This window comes from Eschscholzia californica, unplaced genomic scaffold (genome assembly GCF_041429995.1).
Source record: "Eschscholzia californica isolate CP2 unplaced genomic scaffold, dmEscCali1.0.p SCAF_6, whole genome shotgun sequence".
Lineage (NCBI taxonomy): Eukaryota > Viridiplantae > Streptophyta > Magnoliopsida > Ranunculales > Papaveraceae > Eschscholzia > Eschscholzia californica.
Genome location: NW_028238483.1, coordinates 27829067 through 27851240, shown reverse-complemented (window position 1 = coordinate 27851240; position 22174 = coordinate 27829067). Strand labels below are relative to the sequence as shown.

Below are 22174 nucleotides of genomic sequence, written 5' to 3'. Positions count from 1 at the left end.
TTTCGGACTTAAGTTTTCTATACCTTTGTATTATTCTTTTCGTTCTTTCCAAATTACTGGTGTTGATCAGCCAAATAGTAGTCAAATTGACAAGGTAAAAAAGTCTACAAAACGACAACAACCCAGTTAGGTCAACCCGAATCCAAGTCATCAGGGGACGAATCCAAGTGATCAGGGGACGAATCTAAAAGAGTTCTGTCACTAAAACTTAAAATTGGAAAATCAGTACGAGTCTCTAAGCGTCTTAAGCCATGCCTTGACTTCAAAGAAAACCAGTCAGCTTTAGTTAAAAGCTCAGCTTTGGGTCTTAGAACATTAAGGGATGTCTGCGAAAGTCGGGTCGACACCCTGAAGTCATGTCTATCTTCGGCCCAATTTCTTGTTCTATCAAATGGGTATTTTTAGATCTCAATAGCCAAAATTAACTCATCTCAACAACATATTAAAAAGAAAACATAACTAACTAATTTCTCAACTACCCATGTAATACGACTCCATGAATTTTGAGAAAACTCAAATTTATTTTCTTTGAATGGAAAGAAACTCAGGCCTCATTTGGGTACACACGTAGCTTATATTATGAGCTTTTCTATAAGCCCATAAATAAAAGCGCTTTTTAAAAATCTGTCTGAGTCGTTTGGTACGTTACATAAAAAGTGTTTTTATATCCTAAAAAGCTAGGTATGACATTTGGTAAAAGAATGTAATCTTCGTATTGTAGTTATCAAACAATATGCTTATATCATTATATTAATAAAAAAATTTATAAACATAAAATACTAAAATAAAATAATAGAATTTTTTAATTTTCATAAACACATAAAGATCAAAATTTGAACCTAATGCAGTGGTGATAGTGCTCAATGGTGGTGGACGTGTTATGGTGGTGCTCAATGGTGGCGGAGTTATGGTAGTGATGGTGGTTGTAGAATGGAGGGGGTGTTGGCGGTTAGGGGGTAAAGTTGCAACGACGGTAGTGAAATGGGGCTGGGGGAGGTGGTATAGTGTGATGGTGGAGTGGTCGATTTGTGGCGATGGTGGTGAAGTGGTTGTGGTAGTGGTGGAGTTGCACCGAAGGTGAAGCTAGGTCGGAGGTTGTGGAGTTGCGGGGGAGATGGTGAAGCGTTCGGCGATGGTGGTAGAGTGGTGACGAAGGTGGCGGAGTGGTTGTAAAAAAATTTGATGGTTGTAGAATAGTTGTGATGGTGGTGGAGTTGCGGCAAAAGTGGTGGAATGGTGGTGATGGAGTTGCGCCGGAGGTGGTATGGAAGTGGTGGAATGGTGGCATAGGTGGTGGGGTGATTGTCAGAGGTGGTGGAGTGATTGTGGTGACAGAGGTGGTGGGGTGGTTGCGATGGTGGTGGATGTTTATTGATGGTGACAAAAAAATTATTATTTTATTTTTATAACTAGCTTTTAATAAGCAACTGTAAAAAAACCACAAAATTGTGGCTTCTGCTTTTTAGAAAAAATTGGCTTTTCTAGTTTAAAATAAGCGACAGCTTTTTTGAACCAAATGCGTAAAATTTTCAATAAGCGCTTAAAATATGCTAAAAGCTGGCTTTTAGTTTTTTTTTAAGCGGAACCAAACGAGGCCTCAACTCAAAACTTACATTTATATATCAACCTAGCATATAGAACTGCTTGATTAGAGGAAACAAATCGACCGAAAAAATGCAGTATTTTTGTATACAAAAATTAATCGCATAAAAATCACAAAACTAAGAAAAAAAAAAAGAGAAATTCTCTTCCACTCTCCTCTAAAAACTCCACAAACAAGCAAACAACCAACCTAAAATTTTTATTAGCCAAAATAAGAAATAAACATTTGACTTAGTCTCCCACCATCAATTCCAATTCACTCTTAATTCCCCTGTTCTCTTTTCTTCTCTTCCTTCTCTCTACTTGTTTCCTTCTTTTTCCAATCAATCAAATTCAAATACATTTTGTCTCATTCCTCTACCAATGGCCAATTATCTTCCTTACCTAGCTAGTTAGATAACCCAAGAATATTTACAATCAAAACAACAATGGCATCATTACCACAAGTCCCTTCGAAGAAGGCGATACGAAGTTCGGGTGGAGGAAGTATGGGTGGCAATGCTGATCAAAGTAGTAACCGGGGCGTAAAATTTGGAAGAAGAACATTAAGCGGTCGATATGTAAATCTCTCAAGGGAAGATATAGAAATGTCTGGGGAGGTATCGGGTGATTATACGAACTATACGGTTCATATACCATCAACACCGGATAATCAACCAGCAGATACATCGGTGGCTGGCAAGGCCGAAGATCAATATGTATCGAGTTCATTGTTTACAGGTGGATTTAATAATGTAACAAGAGCTCATTTAATGGATAAGGTGATTGAATCGGAAGTAAATCATCCTCAAATGGCTGGATCGAGAGGGTCGGCTTGTATGATGACTGCTTGTGATGGTAAGGTTATGAAGGATGAGAGAGGAGCTGATGTTATTCCTTGTGATTGTAGGTATGTTTTGAATTATTACTTGCATCATAATATTATTATCATACCCTTCATGGTTTCCTAGCTAGATTACTAGTCTATCCATGAAACACTTCTTGTCTCAATAAGGTCGACGGACAGCGTGGAAAAGTACCAGTCTGGTCCAGGGTCTGGGCCCTCGCCTAAGCGAGGTCGGGTCAAGTTTGGTCTCCTACACGCGACACTCGCTTGTGGGGTGCTTTAGATACTCTTACAGATCGACCGGTCCACAACCGCTAGGTCTCCACAATATTCTACCATATCTATAAAACTCTGTTGAAGATTACCTGGGAAGAAACTGTGTTGTTTGATCAGAGTTTATTACTAGATTTTTAGGGCTCTAAAAAATGTCAAGTTTAGATCTCAAATGGATATGTGATTCATGTGAATTCAGTTTGTGCTAAAATTAAGAAACTCAAATATACAAACAACCCACTTTCCATTTATGTACTTAAGAGTGAAATAGAATTTTCCTTGTTAAGTTGAAAGAAGAAAAAGGAATTATAATTTACCATTCTTTTAATTCATATAGACTAATGAATTGGTGTGTGATCATTGAAGGTTCAAGATATGTAGAGATTGCTTCATGGAAGCACAAAATAGTACAGGTGTATGTCCAGGGTGCAAAGATTCATACAAGAGAGAAGACTATGGTGGCGCAACGGATAGTGGAGGTGGTGGTGGTGGTGGCGGTCGGGTGAACTCAAAGATGGATCGGAGAATGTCAGTAATGCATCCTGACAAGTCAAGGGGAGGAGGAGGATCCAATCAATTTGAGTTGGATGAAGAAGATAGTGATGATGATAATGAAAGGGTTGGTCATGGATATGAAACTTCTGAAAAAACATGGAAACCTCTTAGTAGAGAAGTGCCTGTTGCTTCTGCCATTATCAATCCTTACAGGTATAAGCTTATACAGCTAATCCAACTTTAACTGTACTCATTTAGGGTTTAAGGTTCAGGGTTTTAGGAAAAATTATAATCTTGGTTAAAAATGGTGGTGCATATACAACTACTAGGGGTCAAAAACATTAGAGATCATTTTCTTGTGAGAATGAATTCACCGAGTAACTCGCAGTAACAACAATCTTTTTTTTATGCGATTACTCGTGTATGTGACTAAAATATGGGTAATTTTTATTGCAGGGCGTTTATCGCAATTCGATTTGTAGTTCTAGGTTTTTTCTTGACATGGAGAATCAAACATCCGAACGAGGATGCTATATGGCTTTGGTTGATGTCTATTATTTGTGAATTATGGTTCGCATGGTCATGGATTCTTGATCAAATCCCTAAGATACATCCTATAAACCGCTCCACGGATCTTGTAGCATTGCAAGAGAAGTTCGACATGCCATCACCTTCCAACCCGGGTGGAAGATCAGACTTACCGGGTGTAGACGTATTTGTCTCAACAGCCGACCCTGAAAAAGAACCGCCTCTCGTCACCGCGAATACCATTTTATCGATCTTAGCAGTTGATTACCCTTGTGAGAAGCTAGCTTGTTATATATCAGATGATGGTGGTGCACTCCTTACATTTGAAGCCATGGCAGAAGCATGTAGTTTTGCAGATCTTTGGGTTCCATTTTGTAGGAAACATGATATAGAACCAAGAAACCCGGATAGCTATTTTAGCTTGAAAGGTGATCCGACTAAGAACAAGAGTAGGTCGGATTTTGTTAAAGACAGGAGGAGGATAAAGAGGGAATACGATGAGTTTAAGGTTCGAATAAATGGGTTACCTGATTCGATTAGGAGAAGATCGGATGCTTTTAATGCAAGGGAGGAAATGAAGATGTTGAAACACATGAGAGAAACTGGGGCTGACCCATTAGAAGCTATAAAAATTCAGAAAGCTACTTGGATGGCTGATGGGACTCATTGGCCTGGTACTTGGGCTGTCTCATCCAGAGATCATGCCAAAGGTGACCATGCTGGAATTTTACAGGTTATGTTAAAACCACCTAGTTGTGATGTTCTCATGGGGTGCGTTGAAGATGATAAGAACATGGATTTTAGCGATGTCGATATACGCCTACCGATGTTTGTATACATGTCACGTGAGAAACGATCTGGTTACGACCACAACAAGAAAGCAGGTGCCATGAATGCATTGGTTAGGTCATCGGCTGTCTTATCTAATGGTCCATTTATATTGAATTTTGATTGTGATCACTACATCTATAACTGTAAAGCTATAAGAGAAGGAATGTGTTTCATGATGGATAAAGGAGGTGAGAATATATGTTACATCCAGTTTCCTCAAAGGTTTGAAGGTGTTGATCCTTCTGACCGATATGCCAATCACAATACTGTCTTCTTTGACGGCAATATGCGTGCATTGGACGGCTTACAGGTACTTAAACATTTACTTACTCACAACTCTGTAGAAACGACGTCTATAACAAAATTTGGATTGTTTTTTTTTCCCATACTATCGTGTTCGTATAACTGTTTTTATATTCCTATGCGTGTAGGGTCCGGTATATGTAGGGACAGGATGCATGTTTAGACGTTTCGCACTATACGGATTTGACCCACCACAGGTAGATAAGATTAGACAGACCATACCAGATTCAGAGGCTCATGCATTGAAACCAAATGATTTTGATCCCACTCTTAATGTGAACCTACTCCCTAAGAGGTTTGGCAATTCTTCCATGCTTTGTGAATCCATACTCATTGCAGAGTTTCAAGGTCGTCCCCTTGCCGATCATCCAAGCGTAAAATATGGTCGTCCTCCGGGTGCTCTGAGAGTTCCACGTGAAACCCTTGATGCTTCTACTGTTGCCGAAGCTGTCTCTGTCATCTCTTGTTGGTATGAGTATCTTTTTCTCTTTCAATGATCTTCACAATCTTGTTTATTTGATAAGTCATGTCGTTGACTCGTTGTTGCTTTGATGCTAATTACTTAGTTACGCGTCTAAGTTAATAATTTATCTGAGTCAGACACTTTCAGTGCTTCAGATTTGAAGAGTCAGATCTCATATCATATTTCAAATATGGTACTAAAAAGAAAAAGAGAAATACTACTAGTTGCTCTCACTTTAACCAACTGTTTTGGCAAGCTTAGGGAGTCTAACAAATTTTAATGTTTCTTCGATGGACAGGTATGAGGATAAGACTGAATGGGGTGGTCGAGTTGGATGGATTTATGGTTCGGTCACTGAGGATGTGGTGACAGGCTACCGAATGCACAACAGAGGGTGGAGATCAGTCTATTGCATAACTAAAAGGGACGCATTCCGTGGGTCTGCACCCATCAACCTTACTGACCGTCTTCATCAAGTTCTTCGGTGGGCTACTGGGTCGGTCGAGATCTTCTTCTCTCGTAACAATGCAGTTCTAGCCAGTAGTCGCCTCATGTTACTTCAACGTCTTGCTTACTTAAACGTCGGCATCTACCCATTCACTTCAATCTTCCTCATTGTTTACTGCTTTCTTCCGGCACTTTCTCTCTTCTCCGGACAGTTCATTGTTTCGAACTTGAATGTTACTTTCCTGGCTTATTTACTCACCATAACCATATGCCTCATTTCCTTGGCCATATTGGAAGTGAAATGGTCTGGAGTTGCGCTTGAGGATTGGTGGAGAAATGAACAGTTTTGGCTCATCTCTGGAACAAGTGCTCATTTAGCTGCAGTTCTTCAAGGTTTGTTGAAGGTTATTGCCGGAATCGAAATCTCCTTCACTCTAACATCGAAAGCGGCAGGAGAAGATGCCGATGACATCTATGCGGATTTATATGTAGTAAAATGGACATCGTTAATGATACCACCAATCGTGATAGCAATGGTGAATATAACAGGTATCGTAGTTGCCTTTTCTAGGACAATTTATAGCGCAACCCCTCAATGGGGTAAGTTTATTGGAGGAGCTTTCTTTAGCTTTTGGGTTTTGGCTCATCAATATCCGTTTGCTAAGGGGTTGATGGGAAGAAGAGGAAAGACACCAACTATTGTTTTCGTCTGGTCGGGTTTGATAGCGATAACTTTGTCGTTGCTTTGGATCGCCATTAGTCCACCAAAAGGACCACCAGCACAAATTGTAACAGGAGGTTTTCAGTTTCCATGAGACTTTGATGGAGAGCTTGATTGCTTTGGAATCTTACAAGGTGAAAGCTGTGACTTAGTAAGAGAACCACTGAGCTTTTCGATACAATAAATTACAAACACGAAAAATGTTAAAGATTGGAGAAGGATATCTAGCTGAAATTGGAGGTGTAAAATATTAAGTCTGGTTGATGTCTAGGGAACTTAAGCATGTGAAAATTTTCTCTAAAATGTACGCGAAACTAAATTCATTGTGTTTTGTTGCTTACTCAAATATAGTTTTTTTTTTGTTGTTGAACTTACTCAAATATAGTTGTTCTAAAAAGAAGTTGCACTCTTACAGAAAAAGCATTTGAATTTAGTTCCCTTGACTTCTAAAATCCATGAAAATTTCACTTCCAAATTCCTACTGAAAAAGGGCAAGGAATGCTACAATCACTTGGAGTTTGACTGAAGTCTTACACAATGTATTCATACCACAATCTGTACGATAATTTAGACTTACAAAAAGGTGATGGTCACAAAACGCCACACCAACTTTATAACTGGATTATTAGCGAGACTCTTAAAGGCAAGGAGCATTTATGAAATTCTAAAGCAAAGATACGAACGGAGACCCCATAAACAAGAGATTATGGCGAAAAATATCACACAAGGGATATGATATAAGTTGCAAAATGGAAAAATGGAATGGTGAATTATAGAGTTAGATTGTTGATCTACAACACAATTAGAAGCATCATAATTCATGTAGAATTGACAGAAGCAAGTGAAAACGATATGATGTATTAATAAAACAGTGAATGATCTGTACATTAAATTTGTAAGATCAAATCTGAAGAAAGTAAAATCATTACATTTGTTCAGGATCTGATTACAGTGTCAATCAGGTGATGTTCTCTGCCGAAAGTAATTTAATAACTTACAGTTTAACTACTCATTCTGCTCATTATTATCATCTCCATTTCCATTAGAAGTGGTGACAACGGCAAAGGCTTCGGTGTTGGCTCTGATCTCAGAATTGTCATTAACATCACCCTTCGCGAAAGCAATAGAATGAAAGGTCAGGAAGATATATAAGGAAAAGCATCAATTGGGATATTCCAAATCGAATGCTTAAGTAGAATTTACATTCTTCATTGAGAGACTTACTTGTTCAGTTGGGATAAGAGGCAGATTTTGATTTTCCATTGGTTTGGGAAGTGCTCTTAATGTCCCCTGCATATTCCAGAGTGAATAGGTGAGACCAGTAAACAAGTCACAACATGAAAAAGAGACAGTTGCCGAATTGTGGAAACGAGAGATTGAAGAAGCAAGAACTCTGAGAATTTTATATAATCTAAATAGAAAACGATAATAGATCTTCTTTTAGCTTCATGCAAACTTAGTAAGAAATGGCAGAAGATCACAGCAACCTAATGTGAAGAGCAGAAACGAAATGAATCAGAATAATCTGCAAAATAAAATCCTCACCTGAAATTTCACTAAATAAATGTTTTGGTGCATCAATACCATTAGTTATTCAATACACTAAGATGCCACATTGAAATTCATATTTCAAACAAATAAGTGGGTTAAAATATATAACAAGTTCAGGTCAATGTATCAATATTCCTAAAAGTCATCCGAGTTCTAACATATTGTCAGGGCTAGTGCGCGTTGGTGCTTCAGCTAGAAAACATTTGGGTGTCTTCAAACACTTAACTTAGCCTTAACACTAAAATCAAACTAGAGAAACTAATCGAGATCTAAATAAAGCTATTTAAGAGTGAGAGCATCCCAAGATAAAGGAAACACCCAGATCTGTTGGAACTGCATAGAATAATATTCACAAAGAGCCAATTCAAACGAGAGACACAAGCTAATTAACAAAAATGTGGATCAAACATAAAAGGGAAGGTACCCATTTAGCTAGTTCTGTAATATAATAGGATATAAAGACTGCACTTAGAAAAACTGATACTTGCAGTTGCAGTGTATAAGATACTAATTGATTGTCAGTAATTATAACAAACCTTATTAGCCCACATAAGTCCGCAAGCATTGCAAAGTGTTCTTGGGCCAGAAGGACCACGCCGCATCATTGGAGTGGACTTTGAACTGGTCCCACAATGTGTACATCTGTATAAATAATAGAAATACATCAAAGCAGATACAATCACGAAAGAAAGGGTAAAATCTCTCAGGACAATGAAAACATAAGCCAAAGAGTGAACCAGAGACAAAAGGAGGGTTATTGCTTTACCTACTCCTTCCCCTAATATGAATGTTTGATATCAGTTAGTCATAACTCCACTGTTTTAACAATTACTCTTAACTCAACTGTGTAAGAGCATCCAAAGCGGTGGTTGTGGAATATGAACTAATGTTAACAAAAGACCAATAAGTCTTTCTTCTATAAAAATAATAGAACTTGAGAATTATTTAAATACAAAAAATGGACAACGCCTCAAATAGCGGCTTATGCAGGCGCTATCCCAGGATCCGCGTTGTGTGGTGAGATATCTCAGGTAGCGTCTGTATAGGATATCTCATCCGAGCTAGTCGGGTTTGGCTCGTATTGGAACAATCTCAGAAAAAATAATCAATTCATTTAATACAACCAAAACTAATTTCAGAATGAATGGGAAGAGTACCTCATAAGTATTTAGTACGTCATTTACGTTGAAGCAACTATAAACTTCTAACCTTTTGTAATCTCTTAGAAGGAATTAGCACTTAGTATGGATGGTATAAACAGTAAGAAAAACATGCTAGCGGAAAACAGCTCAACCCGGTAGTCCTAACACGTAAATGTAACTTTTAGTCAACAACAGAGAATAACTTCTTTAAAATATGAGACCATTGACTAATAAATGATCTACACATTAAGTAGAATATCTTCCCAAACTATCATCACTAAAGTCGTCTTGTACGGCCATCATGCTCTAAGATTTTGATTGGTTAAAAAAAAAGTTTCTATTAACACATGATACAACACGCAATATTAGCATTTCTACCAAAAAAGTTGAAACTTAACGTGGGATGATATCACGTTTTGAGCAAGCAAAACACACTTGGAAGGCAACCAAGATTCAGTTCCACTAAATACGCATATCTGATTAGTTAGCTAAGACAACCCATTGGCGCATATAGAAGTAAATGATCTTTGCTGATTTCAGCAATTTTATCACTGAGATGGATGCTCTAAGGTGGCAGTACTAATAGACCTATTGTACATCGAGATGTGTTGTAAATGTAACCTATGTGTGTGGGGTAGATAAGGGTTAAGGTAGCTAATTTGGACTATGTCTTGTGATGGAGGTACAGCCGTCCAGGAGTAGCAAACTGATACCAATATTAACCATATATAGATTACTGAAAACCCAAGTGAACTTTTCAAACAGAAAGATTACTGTGCATCAGTATTCTAGGAGAAAAAAATAGCTTAGGACTTACATAGTTACTTGCTGGGAATCATCTACGCCATTCAAGCCTGAAGAACCTGACTCTTCAGGGTTTACCTTTGAGGATGTAAATTGACCCTTTTTCCGTTGCATCCTAAAACAGTTCAGACATACATGAATCAGAGTTTATTACAAGAATGAGATGACATTCAATTGTCAAATAAGTGAAAATAAGCTGCTAGTTTTAAAAATAATGATATGAAAGGAGTGTCAGCAGTAAGAAGCTCAATTCCATTACGGCCGAGAACATAATTTCCGGGCATTATCATTGAAGCTGTCACGCTGAAGTAAATCTAACGAAATTATCCACAGAAAGATGAAGGAAATAACGGGTGAATTGTGCCATACTGACTGCAATTCTCATTTGTATGAAGTTTCAAACGTCATTTTTAACCTATATCGTTTCAATTTACTGGGGAAAATTGAAACTATCTTTCTTGCATCTTTCACTAAAGATCTCCTAAGAATCTCAATTTTTTTCATGGCTATTCAATCATGGTGCCAACTGCATAAAGGAAGTTGCAAAATAGTAAATCAACAAACCTGAGTGCAACTTCTTTTCGAACAGAATATCTAATTTTCTTATCAAAGCATCGTTCTTTTCGCTTTTCACGAAATCTATTCAAAGAAGCGGCTCGCTGAGGAAGATACGTTCGCCGTATTGTAGGATCACCGGAATTCTAAAACAAATACAGGTAAAGAGATCAAAAACAGGATGTCAGTAACCCAAGAAAAAGGAACTGAAAATTTTGCTTAGTTGATTAAAGTTTTACCCTTTCAATCTGAGAAGATCCTTGCATAGTAGGAACTCCAGAAGGTATTTCATATCCTCCCAATAGTAGTAAAACAGCTTGTACCTAATAGTGATGAACAGATAAACCGAAACCCTAATAAGAGAAGAGAATTGCATGATAAAAAAAATCTTCTTTTGAGCTAAAAACATAAAGCAACCCAGAAAAACCCTAAAAAAAGTAATCAATTATCCTTGTTTCTTTAAAAAGGAAAAAAAGGGGGAAGAACCTTTTCGGCGGAAACAGAGTCGAAAACGTAAACCTCGCCTTGGAAAGAAAGGGTAAGCTGATCTGAACCTTCACCACGCAATGGCAAAGCTGGATTAGCAGCAACAACAGCATAACCAGAATCAGAAGGAACATCTTCCCCATCATCCATGGTTTGATAGTGGGTTCGATCTTCTTCTTCTTCTTCGTTGATCTGATTCTGATGGTTGTTCATGACATTTAATTCGTCATATTTTCCAAGTATCTTTCTTTTTTTAATCGAATCGATATATTTCAAAACCCTAACCCTAAAAAGTTTATATTTTTTTTCTTGAGAAAGATTTTGTTTTTTCTCAGGTATAAAGGAATTTTAAAGAGAGTACATATTGGTAGTTGAACTTCTTTTCCAAAAGAGGGGCATATAGTGAGAAAAAAGTTCACGAGATCACGAAGAAAAATTTGTACGTTTTTCAATTTAGGGCTTTTTTTTTTGCATAACCTCAAGATGTCCAAAGACAGGTCCGTTCCTTCGAAATTAGGTAATTGCCTATAACGCGCGCTTTGGGCACGAATAAAAATTGAATCCTAAAATAAAAATAGATTCATTTTTTATGAACATGAAAATTTTAAAGAAACAAAATAAAAATGGAGTAGATTGATCGACACCAATCAAAAGATTGTGAGAGAGTTAACAAGTAGTTGATTCACTATGACTTAAAATACGTACGATGTATTTAAAGTAGTATTTAGATAAATCCGGATAAAGGCCTAAATGAAAATATTGATATTGTTATGTTAAACAAAATTTGATTTGTGTATGACATTCCCAGGTGGAACTTTCAAAAACTAAGTATTTATTTTAGAAAGTTTGAACTTCAGGTAATAGTAAAAAAATCATTTACGACGTGGTTGGAAGGGCATTTATTTAACTTTTAATATCATTGAAGAGAATTTTATATGGGATGCCATAAGGGGGTTAGAGTTCAACATTTCATATGGAAGTGTTCCTCTAAAGCTTTATACTCCTATATGATTGAATCGGACAAATTTTACATATGTCCAACATTTGCCTTGTCTGTCCCATTCACGCTAAAATAGTGGAACATCCTTACCCCTCTTGAAAGGATTTTGAGCTTATAAAATCTAACAATGGAGAATCAAATGAACAGTGTCATTGGACTACTTGAGCTTCAATAGAGGAAGTTATTTAGAGAACTCAAGAAGGATTTTTCTGCTCTTTTGTTTCCTTTTGCTCCTGGATCTTGCAGTATTATATACCCTATCAGACTGTGTAGCCAAAAGGAAAAACTAGAGTAGGTTCAACGGTTCAGAAGGACTTTGAGAGAATATACCTCCTTTCTTTGTCATTACCAATAGAAGAGTACCTTTGAGAGAATACTTCCTATATGTAATAAACTAATCATATTGAATCATTCTATCCAATATAATTTAACTTAAAAAACAATAGAAGTGGTCAAACTAGTTTCTTTGGAAAAAATTTATGTCCACCTAAAAAACTCAATCCTGCGTAGAGAATGATTAACGGAACGGCTAATGCGGCATCTGAATTCATTTCGAATATTTGAAAAGTTATGCGATATCAGAACGAAAAGCACATTCACTACACGCAACATAAAGTTGTCGTAATATGCAAAAACTATTGACTCGATAAGCTTAATCTGAAACTTACATGTTCCAGAAACAAGAAGTATTCAAAATTATACACCTTTATACCCCACGATTAGTTGAGATTTTGGACGTAAGATTATGTAATATTTTTTCGGATCAATATTTTTGGATATGGATGTTGTTGAATCCTTGTTATATAATATCCGAAGAGATATTCTTATTCGTACCCAATATTCGGAAGTTCAAATATTTTGGATACAAATGTGAATCGAATAGGAATATTCAACTATCCACTGACAGACCTAACCATCAGTGTAACACCAACCATAAAAAACGAGTACCAATTATCCATTTGTTCTGATTTTGGTTCTGAGTGCAGCATTTATGGTATGTAGCGTGCATTACTAGGAAATATGAACCGTGACCACCTAAAATCATCTCCAAGAGGAGCTCATTCCCTCCAAATCGCATCAAATTTGGAGCAGCTCCAACAGTACTCCAAATCTCCAGATATTGAGTATTTTATAAATTAATATATTTGTAATTGTGAGTTTTTGAGTGAATATTAAATTAAAATAAAAAACTAAAATATCTTGGTGCCGTCATTAGTATTTCACCATTAGATCGAAGCTCCAAAACTAGATAACTTGGCAATTTGGAGGGACACTTTTGAAGATTCAGGTATTGGTTGACGAATAAACAACCGTTTTGTAGAAGTTGACCCCTAGCCATTTGGGAAAGTTAGAGCTACACCTCCAAAATAGAAATAGTATGTCTAAGGTCCAACCCATTCTCGATTTTACTGTCAAAGTGGTTCTCTATGTCAACCACATAGATTAATTTTTATAAAATACTATTTATAAAATATTTAGGTTCATTAAGACACTGACCCTACTTGTTTGACGAAAGAATTTTTGTCAGAACTCACTTATGTAGCTGGCACGTGAGTCACTTAACTGATATTTGACGAAAAAAATAAGAAATGTAGGTCAAACCGACGTATTTCCATTGTGAGGATGTAGTCTAAAGTGTCAGTAAACAGTTAGGGGTGCCCGTTGTTAATACTCAAAAAACGATCTTATCTTACATCTTGGCCTGTATTGAAATAACTTAGAAAGCTACGTCTAGAGAGAGAGAGAGAGAGAGAGATAGAGAGAGAGAGAGAGAGTGAGATCTAATAAAGATCAAGTGAAGACGGACGACGAATTCTGTAAGTGAGAATGAACGTAGGAGAAGAAGTAGAGCGTCTCAAAGAAGAAATTCAGAGACTTGGCGAGCTTCAACCAGATGGTTCTTACAAGGTACTAAACTACTACTATATTTCATTTCATTTTACCTATTTTTTTTCCATCAAAATGTGAATGATATCACCTGAAATCAAAGATTATTGACCTAAATCTTTCCATTTGGATCTAGATCGGATTAGATCTCAGATCAGAATTTCTTAATTATTGTCATTCAAATTCAAATTGGAAGAAATATGCATCTAATGTTTATTGTTTCTTGCTTGATCTAACAAAAAACTGTTTAATCTCAACCTTAAGATATCTGGATTTGTTATTTTCTTATGTAAATTGATGCCCAAGTATTACTAAATTGTTGCCTAGTTTATCTAATATCAATTTCATCATCAAGAACAGAAAAAAATATCCATTGTTAAATGACCCAAGTTTAGATCCTTCCTTTACTAAGACATGTCACAACAAAATATTGATGGTAATCTCATGTGAGGAATAGTCCCAATGGGTGAAAGGCGATCCAACAACCAAAAATATGATATCTAGGTTTTCTCTACTCATTGTCAATTGATTTTGAGTTGGATAACCACAAACTTAACTCCTCATAAAAACGGAACTAGTAGTAAGCTACTAACATCATGTCCAAAAGGTGAGGCCAAACTCCGAGTAGAACGGTGATTTTGCCCAAGTATCTTAGAGAGATAGGTATTAGGTAATGGACAAAATCAGGTTGTCCACCGCGGATTTCATACTAATTTCAGCCTCCTTCGTCACGCCTAGAATCATTTTTTATCACAAAAGAGGCTAATGGTGCTTTTTCGGGTTTGTACTGGATAGACCTGGTCAAGCTATCTACCAGAGTAACCTATATAAACCGGCCGGAGATGAATGCTTAGTTTCACTCTCCTTGATGTCAACCTAATGTGACTCAACCACCAGAGGTTCGTCGATGCCTTTATCAGTTCATCTTAATGCAGTAGTTGATATGATTTTTTTTTATTACCAAGGGAATCACTCAGGCTCATCTGAGGAATACCCAAGATTGATTTTTGTTTTGTTTTGTTTAATGTGTATGAAGGTAACTTTCGGTGTACTCTTCAACGATGATAGGTGTGCAAACATATTTGAAGCGTTAGTTGGGACTCTGCGAGCAGCAAAGAAGCGGAAAATCTTAACTTACGACGGTGAGTTGCTGCTACAAGGAGTTCATGACAATGTAGAAATAGTCATGAAACCTATTGCACCAACTGAAGGGACTACTACTGTCACTGCACCTGTTTCATAAAACAAAATTATGAAGATTGTATTGCTGTTGTTTTCTCTGTAATGTACTGAACACCCAAGTCATCGATTACAACTCTTTTGATGGAGAATCTGGCGATGAATTCTCAATTATAAATAAATCACAGAAAAGTTCTAAAATGTGTTAAAACAAAATATGACTGGAAGAGTGGAACATGCCATTTCTTCCAGCAGCTCTTGCTTACATCAAGTTAGGCTTAAACAGGAACATGTTTATCTTCCTGGATAGCAAAGAGCAAATTCGTCAAGCAAAAGAGGAATGTAATTCCTATGTATATTGATTCGAATAACTTAGGTATATTGATCTGGCTAGGATGGTCCACTTATGATGAATGCTTGGAGGAGGCTCTGTGCTGCCTTGGTCTGATCAGGTGTTCCTGAGATGATGACCGTACCTTCGTCTGTTCCAGGACTGGGGTCATGTACTGTCACTTTGGCGCCCGAAATCTGATACAAACAAGAAGCAGATGATAAATCCCTTACAAAAGAAATTTAATTGACAGCACAACCACATTTTTCTTCAACCAAACCAAACCGCTCACCGATTTGGATCGATTACCAAATCAACCCATATTTTTGCGGATTGGATTGGATTGGCTTGGTTTGGTTATTGATCCCAATATAAACTTAAAAGCAAATAATTAAACATCAAATAGAAAATTAATGATGGAAGACTTCTGGATTTCGTCATCCTTTTCTCTCATTTTTTTACTATTAGAAATAGTCAATTACTTTATTTTATATGATATGTTAACGTATCTATAAACTAAGTTATTTGTATTAAACAATATTTTATATTTAAGATGTACTAAATGATAACTAGTGGACGGTTTGGTTAGAAGTGGTTGATTTTTTAAAAGGAGATACATTAACAAATGCAGACGGTTTTGGATAATGTCTAACACAACCAAACCGGTGATTGTTTAGTTCAATTGAGAAACGTTGCATTGATTTGATTAGGTTCAAATCAGTTGAATTTGGATAATATTGGGACACCCCATTGTCTGCTGCAGCCATCTCATGGTTTAGCTATCAAAACTAAGAATAGATAAAGAAGTAAAAGGGTTAAATTATGAAAGAGTAGTGTCGTCTGTAAGTATCAAGTATAGGGTTTTGTGAAAAGGCATGACCGCATGAACTTTAATCAGTCTGCAAAGGGGTATAGAGTAAAACCTAGTACTTCGCAAAATAATAGAAGTCATGCCCTTTCGTAAGACCTAGTATTATTTGCTTTAGGCCGGCCTACTCCCAAGACCAGAGTTGAGTCGCTAATACCCACTCCTTAGATTACTACAAAGAGAAAACAAGGTGAAAATGAATGTCTAAGTGAGAAATATTTACCTGTCTTAGACGCTCCAGATTACTATTATTTTCCCCGTAGATGGACCCAAGAACTTGTTCAGGTACTGATATCTCCATCGTTGTATTTTTCACGATAGCGGACTTGCTACCACTGCAAAAAAAGAAAAAGTAAAGGCCTATGTGAAGACCAATATCAAGAGGTGAATCGTTCTTCTTCTTTTAATCTTTTGGCTAAAGAAAAACTTAAGTTTTCCCTCCCACTGTCTTACATATGTTCCCATGAATTATTAGGCCCCTACTAAGAGACCACATTTCAACTAAAACTCCGTCGAGACTATTTAGCTGACTGGTGGTCATTTCAACAGAGCAAAACATATGAAGTTATTAGTTAGAGATTTAATCAATGAAATACGTGGTTTATACTTTATGGAATACGGTAAGAATTTGGTAACCCATGTATTATTTGCTTTAGGTAAAGAGAATGTTGCGAGTCTAGAGATGCATGTCTATGGCTAAAAAAGGTGAAACATCATATTTGATGTTTTTTGTGTTTTCCAAAACCTACTTGATTTACCCCTAACTTTCCTGCCTAAATAGATTTTACTTTAGTAACCCTCTTATTAACTTCGCAAATGACGTTACCTCTTCAAACTGACGGATTTTGTTACCTGTTAGATGTTATCTTTTGGGCGTTTTTGTCAAGAAACTATTTAACTTACCCCACCTACATAACAGTGTCACTGCTAATACCCCCTCAAACTAATAGATTCTTCGAAATCCATTATTTACATCATCTATATGCTTTATTAAGGTCTAATAATATTGTAATATACAATTGCATCAGATTTCTATCATTTTGTGGATCTGTAAAATTTCACACTAACTGAAAAATTCCCATTTACGGACCGCCAAAAATTCCGCCAATAATATTGTTCTTGCTTAAAACTAGAGAAGAATAAAAATATGCGCGTTTTAAATATTGTGGTAAAAAGTTTAAAATGTCGAGAAAATTTTAACAGACTTCTATAAAACAAATGATACACTAACCTGACAAGTTCTAAACCCCCGTTATGACTTGCCAATCCATTTCCCATGCCTATCGTGTTGCTTGCTCCTCCTCCAGCTGCCTGAAAACAAACAGACCTCTAAACAATGAGTATCACGTGGTACGAGCTCACATAAGTACAATGGGCTGCAATAAAAACAGGACAAGATGAAGCTTACATGCGAAGACCATCTCGAGGAAGAAGGCTGATCAAAATTGTGGGAAAGTCCAAGGCGATCCATACTTTGTGTTAGATTAGCATGTTGGTCAAGAATCCCAGGAGGGCCTAATGAAGGGTACGCTGAGGAAGGGTAGCTCCTTAAATTAGCGCCATTCGTAGCTCTACTACCGAAAAGATGATCCCTCAACCTACCAGTAACATGAAATAAGGCATCCTGGACATTCCGCAACTCGCCACTTATCTGTAAAAGTCAAACCTTTTTTCAGTACCGATAAAGAAACCACCCTGCTTGTAATTCTGCATCAATGAATCTCTAAAGATCAGTTTCTGTTGAAGGTGATTCTTGATCTAGAATTCACTGAAGTTTGGGAACCATATACAAGCAATAAGTAGTTTAACATGATACTATAGTTACTGTATTAGAATTAAAAAATACATTTATTATGAGATAGAAAGAAAATTACATAAGCTTACCGTGCACAATTTAGATGTTGTTAATCGTTTTTTGTATTCTAAGAAATTATGCATTGGATTTACTTTTTAGACTTCTAATACTGCAAGGGTGTGTTTGCTGATATTGGAGCCATCCATTGTAGTGTTAAAGCAAGGTATCAGTTAGGATAGTTTGTACTACTATCTGTGCTTCAAATAGCTTGCTATTTATGTTTCTACGACATAAAATGCTTAAACCACTCTTCACTGAGACTTAAGAGGCTCATAGAAAAGGGAAAGGAACACAACTAGTTAGCTACACATAGCAAAAAGACAAATATCTAGTCATGAGGACTCATTTCCAACAGTAAAACCTACATTTAAAAGGCGCCTACCGTAAATAAATGCCTTTGAATGGAAGCAGAACAGCTAATGTTTATGCCATTAACACCACAAAAGTCATAGATTGTTAAAGATACAATGACTTGCTAAGCTTATCGACTTCGGTTTTGTTCCAAAACCTACATACATCCCCTAAACCCATAAAAAATATTTAGTTGTTGACTATAGGGTGAGCACAATTAATATGAACAATAAACTTACTTTGTTCAACTACAGAAACTTGTAAAAGTCGGTTATTGCAGAAAAAAAATCGGGGGAACCTTTCGTTTCGTTTAATTGTTTTATCTGAAACTGTCTTACCTGCAGCACTTGCTCATTCTCCAACACACACTTGGGGGACGGGTCACCAGACGCAATCCAGATGCCAGTATTTGTTGCCTTTCTTATTTCTGAAATTATAGTGCCACCTTTTCCGATCAGACAACCAATTTGGGTTGACCATACTAGAAGGCGTGCATGAACATGTGCACGTTTATTGGAGACTGATTCTAAGCCTTTCCCAATGCCTACCTCCACAGACCTAGTGAAAACACGAACAACTGCATTTTGGGCGGGAGAGTATCGGGCCTCCGGAATCTACTCAAGATGATAATAAAATCAGACAAACAAATAAATACAAGACAATATTTTGTAGAGTTGCGACAATAAGGTGGTAATGTGACGTAACAAACCTCCAATGAGGAAATAGTAATAACGCGCTCATCTGATTCATCGACAGGAGATCCGACGGATATATGAGCCCCAGTTTCATCCTGTAAGGATTTGACGATGGTCCCTCCCTTGCCAATTACACCACCCGCCTTCTCATTGGAACATAGCAATTTGAATGCAACTTCTTGCTGCGATGCCACTGGGTCTACCATGGTGATTCTTTCACCTTCTGAGGAGAATGGGTGACCTCTAGAAGTGTAATCAACAGAACTACCTAATGCAGGGGGTAGAAAGGAATTCTGATGTGGAAACTCCCCACGCTGTTCATGCAAGGTGCGATTAGGAACTGTTCCACTAGGTATGTTTCCAATCATCAGTGATTTCTCAAACATTAGACGATCTTGGAGGCAGCACGAAATGGCAACAAGTGCTTTCTTTACAGGCAAAACATCACCCATTATCTGCAATGCAGTTGACCAATCTCCATTAGGTAAAACGAGTAAAAAGTTCTCCTTACTCAACAGTGCTAAAATTAAACTGGGAATACATTTTAGAAAACCAAATATAGGTTCTAAAATCAAAGTAATTTAAGTAACTATATCATTAGTTGATTGAAGAACACTTAAACTAACATTTGTAGTTAAACATCATAAAACTCATACCAACTTGTTCTTAGCCAAGAATTCTCTGTACTGGTTGAGTGACTTGACTCTAATGATGGAGCTACTAAAATGGCAGTTCTTGTTTTGGGCCTAGAAAAAAATTTGAGCAGTCTACATTCGTAAGCATACCAAAAACCAACTCGTCCCCAACTGTTAATAGTAATATCGTAAAAACTAGAAAAGTACAAATTCCGTAAGAATTCGACAACAAGTTACTTACACCCAATAGTTCAAATCACCAATTAACTGTACTCGAGGGTGCCCCATACCACAAATGATTAAGCAGAATTTCGTATAACCATATAGATTAACGCATATACCAAGGGGACTGATGCACAAACCTAGCCTAACCAGATTTTCCTTGTTCATTTCTTCCGTTTTTCGAAAGATATAGAGAAGGAAAACACTATAAAAAGGTATAAGGAGCTCCCTCAATTGTTTCCACTATGTTATATGCCTAGGTTTTCTTATACCCAAGTTTCAAATTGGCCTCAATTGGACTTGCTCAATCAACTCAAAGAACATTCTGAATACACATTGTCTCGTGAAATGGCAACACATTATCTCTTACATAGTTACATTTACAAACATAAACCCAACAAAATTTCATGAACCAATAAAAAATTAAACTAATAACTAACCTGAATCACTTCATGAGTAGGAAAACCAGAAGCTGGAAGTTTTTCAGCAGGCAAAACCCTAATTTTAGCACCACTGTCCTTCCTTAACCTATCAATAACTTGTCCCCCTTTACCAATAACAGCCCTAATTTGAAGTTTTTGAGCAAGTAATCTACAAGTAACAACACCACCAGAATTAGGAAACACACCTTCTAAATCAGCATCAACATCCAAAACCCTCTCAAATACTTTAATTAGTGCTTCTTGTGCTGGTGAAACTTCAGTTTCTTCAAAATGATCTTCTTCTTCACTCAAACCCTTCAAAATGATCTTCTTCTTCGGATTTTCTTGTGCTACAATTATAATAACTCTTTCATCAGAATCATTAATAGGTTCATCAATATGGATTTTAGCACCAGTGTCTTTCCGTAAAAGCTCAACACTACTGCCGGATTTACCGATCACACCGCCGATTCTAGTAACGTGACATAGGAGCCGGAAGGAAACATGACCGGGAGGGATGACGAGTTGAAGTGGAAGGTTTTTCGAACGACGCTTTGATGCACCGCTGCCATTGTTGCTGCTATTGTTTTCTTGCATTTTTGTGAACGGAAATGTTTCTAAGAAATGTTATTCTAATAGAGAGAGAGAGAAACAAACATTACTTACTTTCTCTCACTAGAAATTATATAGTCTCTCTCTCTCTCTCTGTCGCTCTGCTCCTTTTCTTTCTTTTTTACTGAAATTTGGTCGCAGAGTATAGAGGAGAGAGAAAGCTAAAAACCCTTACAAATTTTCTGAAAGTTAATTTAGAGCGTTACAGTGGGACGACAACGAGTTAATGAATCGGTGTGAGTCGAGGACGAGTTGGTTTTTACATGAATTATTATATGGTTAAGTAAAACTTCGATCTTTTTTGATATAAATGAAATTTTTTTTTTTGAATAATCTTTCTGTTTCTTATTCTTATTATCAAATTAGAAGTTAATTCAATTTGTGTGGGTTTCACTTTTCGCTATTCCATGTTTCTGCACCATTACATAATTTAGAGGCGAAAACTATAATCCAGTTTCTAATTTCATTAAACACATGATATAGGATACAAGAGATATAAGGCTTCAATCCCTTTCTTCTTCACTCTCATGTTTCGCTCTTTGTTGTTTATTATTTTAACAACCACTTTCTTCAAGCACTTGAGATGTCTGTATTTTTCTCATTTACAGATAAATTTGTAGTAAATCATGGACATCTAAGAACTTATGTGTAGAGTTTGGGTCATTTTGTACATTAGATGCCCAATATTATGGCACTAGATTTATACTGTTAGCGTTTTCCATTAATTGCGGGGTTAGATATTGAATGTATGACATTTTAAATAGCTACAAAAAAGTTTCTTTTTGTAATTTTTAAAGTCATTCACCTTTTAGTTTGTTAAATGTGATTTTTGTTTCATTCGAGTATCATTTTTTAGTACAAAATATGGAACCATATAAAGTGGTCAATAAAATTAAATTCTGCCGTGCCGGAGGCACGGGCTTTATTCTAGTTTATATATTTATATATATATATGATGGCTCAATTGTTTGGACCGGTGCTTATATAAAATATCCCCTTCCCCCTTGCCTAATTCTTTTACGTATCTATTTTTAATTATATATATATATATGATGGTTCAATTGTTTGGACCGGTGCTTATATAAAATAT

At 36.6% G+C, this 22174-nt stretch overlaps 4 protein-coding genes across 6 annotated transcripts; 2 read left to right on the top strand and 2 right to left on the bottom strand.

Annotated features, from left to right (window-relative positions):
- Positions 1–494: 494 nt before the first annotated feature.
- LOC147533126 (cellulose synthase-like protein D4) lies at positions 495–6909 on the top strand. The gene is made up of 6 exons (XM_086647535.1): positions 495–548; positions 1595–2491; positions 3068–3409; positions 3653–4865; positions 4987–5327; positions 5620–6909. Exons 2-6 carry the CDS (start codon positions 2031–2033, stop codon positions 6581–6583), a joined length of 3321 nt encoding a protein of 1106 aa, XP_086503661.1. The 5' UTR covers positions 495–548; positions 1595–2030; the 3' UTR covers positions 6584–6909.
- A 422-nt stretch (positions 6910–7331) lies between these two features.
- LOC147533125 (GATA transcription factor 24-like) lies at positions 7332–11672 on the bottom strand. Its single transcript, XM_086647533.1, has 7 exons — positions 11028–11672; positions 10781–10864; positions 10551–10687; positions 10000–10101; positions 8577–8682; positions 7714–7779; positions 7332–7599 (listed from the first exon to the last, which is right to left on the bottom strand). The coding sequence occupies exons 1-7, from the start codon at positions 11238–11240 to the stop codon at positions 7495–7497; spliced, it is 813 nt and encodes a 270-aa protein (XP_086503659.1). The 5' UTR covers positions 11241–11672; the 3' UTR covers positions 7332–7494.
- A 2104-nt stretch (positions 11673–13776) lies between these two features.
- LOC147533124 (costars family protein) lies at positions 13777–15294 on the top strand. Its single transcript, XM_086647281.1, has 2 exons — positions 13777–13935; positions 14951–15294. Exons 1-2 carry the CDS (start codon positions 13855–13857, stop codon positions 15155–15157), a joined length of 288 nt encoding a protein of 95 aa, XP_086503407.1. The 5' UTR covers positions 13777–13854; the 3' UTR covers positions 15158–15294.
- Positions 15150–21334, bottom strand: LOC147533123 (KH domain-containing protein HEN4-like). 3 transcript variants are annotated; one of them, XM_086647277.1, is made up of 7 exons: positions 20491–21334; positions 19208–19648; positions 18837–19112; positions 17701–17943; positions 17524–17603; positions 16516–16627; positions 15150–15621 (listed from the first exon to the last, which is right to left on the bottom strand). In XM_086647277.1, exons 1-7 carry the CDS (start codon positions 21067–21069, stop codon positions 15484–15486), a joined length of 1869 nt encoding a protein of 622 aa, XP_086503403.1. In that variant the 5' UTR covers positions 21070–21334; the 3' UTR covers positions 15150–15483. The 3 variants fall into 3 exon arrangements, with proteins under 3 accessions (XP_086503403.1, XP_086503405.1, XP_086503404.1); XM_086647279.1 differs by lacking the exon at positions 18837–19112 and having other exon boundaries at positions 20491–21328; XM_086647278.1 differs by lacking the exons at positions 15150–15621; positions 16516–16627 and adding an exon at positions 17110–17289 and having other exon boundaries at positions 17355–17603.
- Positions 21335–22174: the final 840 nt, after the last annotated feature.

What these genes read in the sequence shown, in the direction of transcription:
- LOC147533126 (XM_086647535.1), top strand. Translation starts at nt 2,031, where the DNA reads ATGGCATCATTACCACAAGTCCCTTCGAAGAAGGCGATACGAAGTTCG. An exon ending in GTTATTCCTTGTGATTGTAG is followed by an intron (nt 2,492 to 3,067) that starts GTATGTTTTGAA and finishes TGATCATTGAAG; the next exon opens with GTTCAAGATATGTAGAGATT. An exon ending in GCCATTATCAATCCTTACAG is followed by an intron (nt 3,410 to 3,652) that starts GTATAAGCTTAT and finishes TTTTTATTGCAG; the next exon opens with GGCGTTTATCGCAATTCGAT.
- LOC147533125 (XM_086647533.1), bottom strand. Translation starts at nt 11,240, where the DNA reads ATGAACAACCATCAGAATCAGATCAACGAAGAAGAAGAAGAAGATCGA. An exon ending in ACTCTGTTTCCGCCGAAAAG is followed by an intron (nt 10,865 to 11,027) that starts GTTCTTCCCCCT and finishes CATCACTATTAG; the next exon opens with GTACAAGCTGTTTTACTACT. An exon ending in GATTCCCAGCAAGTAACTAT is followed by an intron (nt 8,683 to 9,999) that starts GTAAGTCCTAAG and finishes TTATTTATACAG; the next exon opens with ATGTACACATTGTGGGACCA.
- LOC147533124 (XM_086647281.1), top strand. Translation starts at nt 13,855, where the DNA reads ATGAACGTAGGAGAAGAAGTAGAGCGTCTCAAAGAAGAAATTCAGAGA. An exon ending in AACCAGATGGTTCTTACAAG is followed by an intron (nt 13,936 to 14,950) that starts GTACTAAACTAC and finishes ATGTGTATGAAG; the next exon opens with GTAACTTTCGGTGTACTCTT.
- LOC147533123 (XM_086647277.1), bottom strand. Translation starts at nt 21,069, where the DNA reads ATGCAAGAAAACAATAGCAGCAACAATGGCAGCGGTGCATCAAAGCGT. An exon ending in TTACTATTTCCTCATTGGAG is followed by an intron (nt 19,113 to 19,207) that starts GTTTGTTACGTC and finishes CATCTTGAGTAG; the next exon opens with ATTCCGGAGGCCCGATACTC. An exon ending in GGGGGTTTAGAACTTGTCAG is followed by an intron (nt 16,628 to 17,523) that starts GTTAGTGTATCA and finishes CTTTTTTTGCAG; the next exon opens with TGGTAGCAAGTCCGCTATCG.